General features: G+C 38.8%; 1 protein-coding gene across 1 annotated transcript in view; it reads right to left on the minus strand.

The window, feature by feature from the left end:
• The window catches only part of SIM1 (SIM bHLH transcription factor 1), a 121,771-nt gene that overhangs the window by 18,310 nt on the left and 91,224 nt on the right, over window positions 1-12,237 (minus strand). The window contains exon 10 of the mRNA XM_082251484.1: window positions 3,831-3,993. Within this exon, the coding sequence (XP_082107610.1) occupies window positions 3,831-3,993 (163 nt within the window). The remainder of the gene's footprint in view (window positions 1-3,830; window positions 3,994-12,237) is intronic.

Raw genomic sequence — 12,237 nt, forward strand, 5'->3', positions numbered from 1 at the left:
TTATTGCTCTCACTCTGACATTTGTGGTGATACCTCACATGTGTGGTGTTATTGCTGTTTATGTATGCATACAGGACCAACGTGTGCATTCGCCTTTAAACGCAAGCGCAAGGGGCACTTTAAATGTTTTATTTATCTATTGGTAGGACACTAGTACACTGACAGATGTTGATCGTCCATCGGCAGACACTGACAGATGTTGATGTCACAATTGTGCACTATTGCAGATGTTTTGTGCACTGGTACAGATGTGATGAGCCACTGACATGTTTTGTGCACTGGTACAGATGTGATGGGGAACTGACAGATGTTTTGTGCATTGGTACTGATGTGATGAGACACTGACATGTTTTGTGCACTGGTATAGATGTGATGAGCCACTGACATGTTTTGTGGACTGGTACAGATGTGATGGGGGACTGACAGATGTTTTGTGCATTGGTGCAGATGTGATGGGGGACTGACAGATGTTTTGTGCACTGGTACAGATGTGATGGGAGACTGACAGATGTTTTGTGCACTGGTACTGATGTGATGAGACACTTACATGTTTTGTGCACTGGTACTGATGTGATGAGACACTGACAGATGTTTTGTGCACTGGTATAGATGTGATGAGCCACTGACATGTTTTGTGGAATGGTACAGATGTGATGGGGGACTGACAGTTGTTTTGTGCATTGGTGCAGATGTGATGGGGGACTGACAGATGTTTTGTGCACTGGTACAGATGTGATGGGGGACTGACAGATGTTTTGTGCACTGGTACTGATGTGATGAGACACTTACATGTTTTGTGCACTGGTACTGATGTGATGAGACACTGACAGATGTTTTGTGCACTGGTATAGATGTGATGAGCCACTGACATGTTTTGTGGACTGGTACAGATGTGATGGGGGACTGACAGTTGTTTTGTGCACTGGTGCAGATGTGATGGGGGACTGACAGATGTTTTGTGCACTGGTACAGATGTTTTATGGGGACACTGACAGATACGTATGGTGACAGGGGGGACAGTGGTGCTTGGTGTACTGTTTGTGGGGGATCTGTGACAGCTCTGTGTGTAAAATCATCCTTATACACAGAAATGTTAAAGATCTTGCAGATTCCCCCTTCCCCTCCCTCCCCCACACTGAGTTCTCACTGAGCTCACTGGGGAGAACTGTCACAGAGACAAGCGTCTCTGTTTACATTGTAAAGGCTGTAATTGGACATAGCCGCCATGTGATCTGGAGGGCCAATCACAGCGCCCATATCCCGATCTCGTCTTGGTTGTGTCCTGTGATCACAGCCTTCACGAAATTGTGTGGCCACTAGCAGGTGCCCATTCTGAGGGACGTAGGGGAACGTTCACTCAGAATGACGGAGCTCCCACCCGGCCGTTTATATATAGTGGCCAGGTGGGAGGAGGTTAAATTATCAGACCTTCAAACGTAGGTAGAGGATGGTTGCCCAGCACCTAATGTAAATAATTTCATATGGGATGATTAAGCATAATGGTGTTCAAGCTCAACTATCGATATTGGATAGTTGAGCTGTACATCACCAGGATGATATATCCTTTAAAAGAAGTCATTATAATGTTCATCTGTACCTGTATACGAGATAGGAAATCCTGAGGAAGCGGACGTCTCCGTGAAATGTGTCGACCTAATTTTCTAATCTCGGCAAAACTACCATGCTATGTTTTTTCATCTCCCTAGTGGATGGTGATTGGTAGTATCAATGTCCATGCATATATGATGTATGTTTTTATTGAATTTTTTACTGGATGAAATAAAGATTTGTATTTAATTTTGAGCATTATCCTAAGTATTTGTGTCCACTGGAGGGGTATTTAAAATCCTACAATGTATTTGTATATTGTTAACTCAGTTTAGGGATGAGTCCTTCAACTGGCATCATTATGTAGTTTCAACCATCCCCACACACATTAAATATTTATAGTTTCTGCTTAGTGGGTGAATTTTCCCACTATTGATATTTCCGTTTCTGTAGCCATTGCTCAGCTGAATCACGTAGTAACTTCTTTTATGACTCATGTACTCCAGCAATAAGTTATCTCTGCAAAGTTAACAGTTTGCCAACTTGCAATAGATGTCTTAAATACCCTCCTCGCTTCTCTAAAAAATAAAATGATTGCATTTTTCAATATCCAACAGGTATCAAAATCCTCTTGTCAAAGTCATAGTAGCTGAGCTGAGTTCAGATCTAATGTAAGTAGATCTTCCTTTAGCTTCTGAAAATATGTTTCAAATGGGCTGACCCTTATCATCTGATACAGAACAGAAAGTACAGAAACATAAGTGTCCTTCTACAGTGATATGTATGCAAGTGGGGTTTCAGCTGCTGATACTACTGAATGCAAGAACAGTGCAATAGAGAGTCTACTTCTCAGCCTGATTGACAAATGGAAACAACGTGTGACTTTTACATGGCTCCTCCATACTGTTTAGGGCCTAAGGTCTATTATCACCAAGAAATAGCACTGCCATTTACAATTATATTTTGGTTCCCACAAATTGTCATTACAGTATAAGAAAAATAAAAATAACTTTTGCAAATGACACAAAAGTTAAACACTAGCAAATCTAGGAAATGAAGGGTGCATATTTTTGTACAATGTGCAGCTTGGTATACACATAATTTGTTCCCATTACCTATAAATTTACCACAAACAGTCACTGAGTACATTTCACTAAAATTGTGCCCCTGTCCAAACATCTGACCCCAATCATTTAAACAACTTTATCATGATATCTACTCAAAAATGCAAGCCAAAATTATTATAATTAACAATATATACATAACAGATTTGATTTATTAACCCAGTACCCTCTAAGTGCAAAGTGTAACAGTGCAGTCACTCTAGAATCTGCCCAGTTGCCCTTCACATCAGAGCCCCCCCATTCACATCATGGGTCCCCTTTACATCAGGAGTCCCCCTTTAATTAGAGTCCCCACTTTACACCAGGAGGGTGTCTTTAGTGTCCCCCCAATCAGAACCCTTAGATCCCCCTCACATCAGAGGCTTACCTTATAATTAGTACAGCATGGATTAAGGCAAACTTCCATCCCCTTATGAAGGCTGGGGATGGTGCTGGATTCTGGCTGCCATGAATTAGCATTATGCATTTCCATGGTGCCGGTGGGATGGCCAACCTGCACTTTGGAAACACATGACACTGTATGGCACCATTAAATAGAATACTCTGGGAAACCTGGGATTTCACAAAAAAAGGTGTTTTCATCTGCTAATCTGATGTGGGTGATTTAGGAGTGTTAGCAGAGTTTTTGAGGTGCTATAGCACATCCAGGAGCCCCCTGGGTCTGCCCCTGCACAAGGCCCACCTTCAAGTGGTGCGCAGGGCAGGTAGCATACATACCATGACCTGGATACACCACTGCTTAAAACAAGTAGCAGTAACCTGGCACAACTTAACCCGCGATTAGTGTTTTCTGTTATAAACTAAAATTTCATAGCCAAAAGACCTGTTGTGGGTGCTGTAAAACATAGAAACATAGAATGTGTCGGCAGATAAGAACCATTTGGCCCATCTAGTCTGCCCAATATATCTGAATCCTATGAATAGTCCCTGGCCCTATCTTATATGAAGGATAGCCTTATGCCTATCCCATGCATGCATGTATCGTGTCTTTTAGAAATATATGTTGGTAAATGGTCATGTCCTGCCAGTTATACCCCAAGCATAAACCATCAGATGTCTTATCAATAATAAGAAAACTACCTACCTACCATTACTACCAGCTTAGTATATTTAAAAAGAAAAAAAGAAAAATGTGAATTGCATTCCAGTGAATTTTACCTGTGGGTATGGTGATGTCCTGGATTTAGACTTGGCACTAGGAAGACGTGACTTACTGCTCTTCCTGCTGTCATTTATGGCTGGATTTGAATTTGCATAAGAATATGATGGTTTTGTTGTAACTTGATCCAAAGACAGTTGAAGTCCTTTATATTCAGTATCTCTGTTGGAAAGAATAACATGCACTTACTTTTATATTTGTAAGATTACCAATGTTATTTGTATATTTTCTTCACTTTTTTTCTAAATCACTAAATTGTTCCAACTTCATAATAAAAAAAAATAGGCATCATAAGGAGTTGCTGTGTTATTGCATGAAAAACCATATAAAATTATTGCGCTAATATCATAATAAAAAAAAACTGCTGCTAGCACCACAATCTAAGTCCCCGTTCACACTGGGGAGACCTGTGAGGCGACCTGGTCGCCTCACAGGTCGCCGTAGGTCGCCTTCCATAGGGAAGCTGCGACTCAAGTCGCTCCGACTTAGAAAAAGGGTCCGGAGCTTCTTTGGGGGCGACCCAGAGCGACCGTCATAGACTTCAATGTTATGAAGTCCGTGCCGGCCGCTCTGAGGTCGCGGCGCGCTGCTCGCACCGCGACCTCGGAGGTCGCCCTGGGAAGTCGGATCGCCCCAGTGTGAACGGGGCCTGACAGGGTATTGTGTAACAATCAAAACGTAAACAATTGCAGTGCTAAATAAAACACAATAGGTGCTGAAATGAATAAACATTGACAGTAATGCTACCATCCAACAAGTAATAAAGTGCAAAGTGCTGAAAAAAATATAAGTGCAAAAATCCACAAATAAGTAAAAAGCAGCCACTGTTTGTCAAGATAGTCTAGGATTGGGTAGCTGAAAATGCAATCCGTTCCAGTAACAGTAAAAGGAGGTAACTAGTGTCCACTCAATGAGTCACCATAACCCGTGCATCCACCACCGAGGAGAGAGAGTAAACACTCTTACCAGAATGTATGGACTTGAATGCCAGCGGCAGCGAGTCAAACACGCATTGAGATGCAAATACCAGAATGTTGTTCAAAGCGATAATCCTTGAAGAACTTAAGATGAAGATCTTATTTGATCATAGGCTCCAACACTCATAAAAGACAAGAAGTATCCACATAGTGTAAAACCATCTCTTACATTTTTTATTTAAAAAGTAGAAAACTTACACCAACTCAGAAGTAACGAGCATATCAAGAAAACATCTCGATAGCTGTGATCACATAGGGAAAAGGTGCAATGACATAGAACCGGCTCAATCCGATTCAATGTGTTTCCTCCACATAGACATCATCTGGGGTGTGAGTACGGATACCATTATTATATATAGAAGAAATAATGCATTTTAATTACCCAGCCTGTGGGCAGTGTAGCCCGACACAGAGCCAACCCAGAAAGCTATGTTGAGCTACACTGCACACAGGCTGGGAGCCTGTTGATTCATTCCAGCCCTGCCAACTCAAATGGAGCAGAGTAATTTGTCTTTTGACTAATAATATGACTGTTAACATTGAATGAGAAGCCAATTTGATATCCAGTCATTATGTTTACATAGAACTGGTTAATGATTGTACAAAAATGTGTTTCACACTTTGGGAATAACCCCAGCTGTTGACTGCTGGAAGTCACCCACTGAGAACCTCCACCAGTCCGCTTTTTGACAGGGGTTATGTTGGCCATAGATGATGTGATTTTCTTTCCTGCAACCAAGTGTTGACTGGAAATAGCACGTGATAACTCCTGTGCTCCAACACTAAACACAGGGGTTGATTTACTAAAACTGGAGAGTGCAGAATTTAGTGCAGCTGTGCATGGTAGCCAATCAGCTTCTAACTTCAGCTTGTTAAATAAAGCTTTGACCAAAACAACTGAAATCTGATTGGTTTCTATACAGAGCTGCACACGATTTTGCACTCTCCAGTTTTAGTAAATCTTTCCCACAGCCTCTTACCAGAGATATCTGACCTCTAACATAAAGGACATGAATGCAAAACTTATCAAAAGTGCAGTGTTTGTTAACAGGACTATACAGAGAAACTGCCAAATGACCCCCCTCAGACAGGCATCATAACTCCTCAAAACATCATAAAATAAATTTTTATTGGTTCATACACATTTAACCGCTTGCCGACTGCTCACAGTAAATTTACGTCTACGTCGCTACGTCTATGTCGCTAGCCTGTGAGGGCTCTGGGGAGCGAGCGCGCGGTCACGGACCTCCCCGCGCGTTTGACCGGCGGACCCGATGTCCGCCGGTCACTCGGCGATCGACGGTGGAGAGGGAGAAAGGCAGGCGGCTTATGTAAACAAGCCGCCTGTCATTCTCCCCGGTGTAGAAACAGTGATTATACGGTTCTACTATGTAGGACCGTTGATCACTGTTCCTACACCTCAAGCCACAGCCAATTCCAGTTAGAATCATGCCCCTAGGGACACACATAACCCCTCCCTCTCAAAAAAAGTTAACCCCTTCACTGCCAGTGTAATTTTACAGTAACAGTGCATATTTCTAGCACTGATTACTATAAAAATGTCACTGGTAACCCCAAAAGTGTCAAAAATGTCAGTCAAGGGTCCGATCTGTCCGCCGCAATGTCGCAGTACCGCAAAAAAAATCTCAGATCGCCGCCATTACGCGTTTAAAAAAAACAACAAAAATGACAAAAATCTTTCCCTTTGTTAGTAAACGCGATAACTTTTGCGCAAACCAATCAAAATACGCTTTTTGCAATTTTTTTTACCAAACATATGTAGCATAAAACAAAATGTTAAAAAATGTTGATTTTTACATTTTTTTTTGGGGGGGGGATTTCATATAAAAAAAATGTGAAAAATATTGTTATTTTTGCAAAATTGTCGCTCTTTTTTTATTTATAGCGCATGATCAAAAAATCGCACAGGTGATCAAATACCAGCAAAAGAAAGCTCTGTTTGTGGAAAAAAAAGGACGTCAAATTAGTTTAGGTACAGCGTCGCACGACTGCGCAATTGTCTGTTAAAGTCACGCAGTGCCGAATCGCAAAATAGGCCCTGGTCGGAATGGGGGTAAAATCTTCCGGGGCTTAAGTGGTTAAAGGAGAAGCACAACAGGTTTTATGTATATACACTTTTATTGTTTTGTATCCATAATAATAATAATATTCTGTATAATAATGTCAGTTTTTATTTTAGTTATAGCCTAGTACAGATTTATTTTGTTTATCAATGCACATGGTTATTTTCTTTTGTACCACTTGCCGCCCCCTTTTAGTTTGCAAGTTTTATTTAGCAGGGCTCACCCAACCCTCTCATATTTAATTGTATAGTAACTGCACTTTCTCCCTTTATATTGTAGATCCCTGCACAAACTGTTGGTGCTATCCTGCATAAAACCTAAATAATAATAATAATAATAAATATCTCTGTATATCACTTCCAGATGCAGTATGGATGCTCTCATTGCAACCCTTCTTGTAGCATTTTATTCTTTTTTTTTTACTTTTTAAAATGTAGGACTATAATTTTCAAAAGACTAGGTATATTTTGACAACATAATTATTAAGCCTAGACTATTTCAAGTAAGAGAAATACGCCATAACAGAACCAGAATATTATCACACTATGAAAATAATTCTTGTGTGCATGAACATCATAAACGTAGTCCTTTTATTTCCATAATCTAAATGATAAATAAAAAAATAAATCAGATTGTTCCACTCATGAATCCATTTTCTTCATATATTTTTATTTTTTATTGTAAAAAATGTAACACTTGACATAAATGAATAGGGTGCACATAGCAGCTTCACCCAATCCTTATTTTGAGTAAAACACTACCTACTCCTTATTGTGGAAAAAAACTGCCTAGTATGGGCAGCCTAGAGCACATAGCTTTGGATTCCAATGAGTTCTGGGAGCTTTTCACATAATTAGAAACTGTAGCAGTCTTTTGTTTCAGTCTGGCAGACTTCCAGTAATATAAGAGGATCAGCAAGGAACAGCTAGGAAGTAGAGCCTGCATATGGAATAAATGGCCACCTCAAAATACAAAAATAATTTCTAGCTATACAAAGACATTTTTTTAAACATTATTATATATTGATCATATGATTTATATTAGGCTGATCCATTTTACACGAATACTCCCAAAGTATTACATTAATAATTGCTCTTTACATTATTACCCGCTTGCTTAACCATAGTTATTTATGTTACTATACTGTACTATAAAGATAGATCATATATGCTCCATCAAACATCTTTCTAAATAATACATACAGTTGGGTCCATATATATTTGGACACAGGCACAATTTTCCTTTTTTTTAGGTATTTACCAAAACATATTCAAGCTATAGTTATATAATGGATATGGGGAGAAAATGCACACTCAGGTTTAATTTGAGGGTACATACATCCAAATGGGAGGAAGGGTTTAGGAATTATAGCTCTTAAGAATAGCCACCCCCTCTTTTTCAAAGGACCAAAGGTAACTGGACAAGTGAATCAAAAGCTGTTTCATGGCCAGGTGTGGGATACTCCTTTGTTATTTCTTTATCAATTAGGCAGGTAAAAGGTCTGGAGTTGAGTCTAAATGTGGTATTTGCATTTGGAACCTATTGCTGTGAACCTACATTATGCATTCAAAGGATCTATCCATGCAAGTGAAACAGGCCATTGTAAGGCTTCAAAAATGAAACAAATCCATCAGAGAGATAGCAGCAACATTGGTAATGGCTAAATCAGTTTGGTACATTCTGAGGAAAGAAGAATGCACTGGTGAGCTCAGCAACATAAAAAGACCTGGACGTCCACGGAAGACAACAGTGGTGGGTGATCACAGGATCCTCTCTATGGTAAACAAAAACCCATTCACAACATCCAGACAAGTGAAGGACACTCTCCAGGAGGTGAATGTATCATTGTCAAAGTCTACAATCAAGAGAAGACTTCACAAGAACAAATACAGAGGGTTAACCACAAGGTGCACACCATTCATAAGCCTAAAGAATAGAAAATACAGATTACACTTTGGCAAAAAACATTTAAAAACCCAGACTAGATCTGGAAAAGCATTCTTTGGATGGATGAAACTAAGATTAATCTGTACCGGAATGATGGGAAGAAAAAAGTGTGCAGAACGCTTGGAACAGCTCATGATCCAAAGCAAATAATGTCATCTGTAAAACATGGTGTAGACAGTGTGATGGCATGGGCATGCATGGCTTCTAGTGGCACTGGGTCATTGGTGTTTATTGATGATGTGACAGAAGACAGAAGCAGCCGGATGAACTCTGCATTGTTTAGAGATATTCTGTCAGTCCAGATTCAGCCAAATGCAGCAAAGTTGATTGAACGGCGCTTCACATTACAGATGGACAATGATCCAAAACACACTGCAAAAGCAACCCAGGAGCTTTTGAAGGAAAAGAAGTTTAATATTCTGCATTAGCTGAGTCAATCACCTGATCTTAACCCAATTGAGCATGCATTTCACTTGCTGAAGGCAAAGACAGAAAGACCCACAAACAAAGAACTGAAGACAGCTGCAGTTAGAGCCTGGCACAGCATCAGAAAGGAGGAAACCCAGTCCTCGGTAATGTCAATGGGTTCCAGACTTCAGGCTGTCATTGCCAGTAAAGAATTCTCAACAAAATATTAAAAATGAACATTTTATTTATGATTATACTTGAGCCCCTGAAAATAGGGGAAAGGGGAAAAAAATGGTCGCAGTTCCTAAAATTTGCACTTCAAATTCATTTAAATTCAAAAAAATTTCAAAATATGAAATTTGCGCCTGTGTCCAAATATATTTGGACCTAACTGTAACTGCTGAGAAAATAATTTCAATCACTTATAGAAAATTATACACTGTATAGATGTAAGTTTTTTTTTTTAAATATTGAGGAATGTTGATAAGTTTATTTTGATTAAAGCCCTACTCCAGCCAAGTTTTTTTTCCGATAGGTTGGTAGGGGAGTACATTTCTATTGCCTATTGGATCTCAACTAGGGAGATTCCTCCCCAAGTACTACCAGGGCAGGAATTGATGAGATGGCTCTTCAATAGGGACACACATTTTTAAATATGAGGAAAGGTTAGAACACCTCCAATCTCTGGTGTCAATTGCACCCCCCACCAGCTTAAATATCGCTGCTTCTACAGGAGTTTTGTGTTTTGCCTGTAGAAGTGTTAACTGTAGAAGTGCCAGCTCAGTGTTATCCTGCGTCCATGCACATTAGGACGATTAGAGGCAGGAAAAAAAAAAACCTTCTGGTTTGCATTTCTGATTGGAGCTTTCTGGCAGAAAACAACACTAAACTCTCCTACACTCACCTAAACTGTGCTCTATATGAGGTTTTTTTTTTCTGACAAGGGAACTGGTGTTTTTTAAGCCCCGAGTGGACATCAGGTGATGATTACTCATCAGAGGTGCAGTGTTTGTTAACAGAAGCAACAGGGAAGGTTAATATCTACACTTCCTTTCCACACAAATCATTTTGGCCACTTTAATATTCTCAACAGGGTTATTTTATTTATGTTTAGCAATAATAGCCTTGTGGTGAGGCTACCTATAGCACTTGCTGGTAAGTGCACAACCTTGGCAGAGATCTTGTGCAAAGAATATATATATATATATGATATGTATGTGGCAAAATTTGTGATCAATGAAAGCCGTAAGTGCAACCTTTAAGGCTTGTGCATTGTACACAATATATATATATATATATATATATTTATTTATTTATTTATTTATTTTTTAATACACCAATTTAATAAATTTATATACCATTAGGTGCAGGGAATATATTTTTATCACATGGTTATTTTATGTCAGTAGGTAGGCAATCATTGTCTTCATATTTCCCTATTTAGGCAATGAGCAGTGTGCATTTCATGCAACCAAAATGCAACAGCCTTTTATTCTTCTGAGGCTCCATGCACACTGGTTAAAAAATTGCTGCTTTTACAGGAGTTTTGTGTTCTGCCTGTAGAGGTAACTCAGTGTTATCCTTTATGTCAATGCACATTAGGACGATTACAAGCATATTTTAAGTTCAATGTTTAGAGGCAGGAAAAAAAACCCTTCTGGTTTGCGTATCTGATTGGAGCTTTCTGGTGAAAAAAAACACAAAACTCACCTAAATTCATCTAAATTCATCTAAACTATGTACAAAAAAATATGAACATTTTTTCTGCCAAGGGAACAGACGTTTTTTTTAAGCCCAGTGTACATGGAGCCTGAATGTTTAAACAATGAAGCTTGAAATTTATTGTTTACTTCATTTAACTCTTTAATGTGCAACATTATTGCTCCTTGGATTTACAGAAGCCAGGCCTAATGCTTTCTCAAATTGATGCTTTAGGAAACTAGGTGGCGCTGGTAAGATTGTTCTTCAAACAAAAGCTGCTTAAGCATAATGAATTCCTGAAAACTGGGACTGCTTGCTGTCTATGTTCATTAATATTTTTCATAACACAAATGTTGTACCACACACAAACTTGATTAAATCTTTAATGCAGCCAGTTATAATGTTTTGTGCAAACAGTCGATTCACGTCTCTGATATAATACATTTCTTAGACAGCTCCCTTAATTACTTTCATTTATTTCTAATCTACTTAATGCCTTAGTACAGTAATGCTTGACTAAATATGCATTGTGCTCTTTTATTTAAACTCCTAAAACAATTTTCTGGTATGCCAAATGCAAACAGTTCTTATACACACAGTGAGTCACAGCACTATGAATAACGGTGCAGATGTCCATAATTTATTTCTCGTTTCCAGCAAAACCATAATTTATAAACACTTATTTACAATAATTCATATTTTCATCACTGCTTTTTTCATAGACAAAACAACACTGACAGCCGAAAACACAATTTAAGTATCCACAATCAGTGGTCTGTCATTATGTATTATGATCACTTTACCAAAGGCTCTTTTTTTTATGTATAATTTTTAGATTTACATAGTCACGCAAAACATATTTAAAAAGCTATAGAAATTAACCTAAACACAGCACTTAATCTAATGTTGTTATATTAAAATGTTTCAACAAAAATGTATGTATACCTATTTGCATGCCTTATAATGGATTGTAGAGCGTGGCTCGGTTTGAGATTATTAACAAATCTAGTTGAAATCAAATGCCTTTGTCAAAAAATGTTTTATACTTTTATGAAAAACTCATCATAATTATAACAGGTAATTCGGGATATTTATGGAAGAAAACCACAGTAAAATAAGTATGTTTTGGTTGGCAATTTCTGTGCCGTGGCCATATTTAGTCAATGACATCAACCAGCATCCCCAATCCCTTTTTTACATTCAGCAGCAGGCTGGGGATAGCAACCATATCCCACAGTGAATGACAACATTGAATCTTTGCTCTCATTTGTGGCAAGTGGATCAATGGT

Source organism: Pelophylax lessonae (genome assembly GCF_965119305.1).
Source record: "Pelophylax lessonae genome assembly, chromosome: 3".
NCBI lineage: Eukaryota > Metazoa > Chordata > Amphibia > Anura > Ranidae > Pelophylax > Pelophylax lessonae.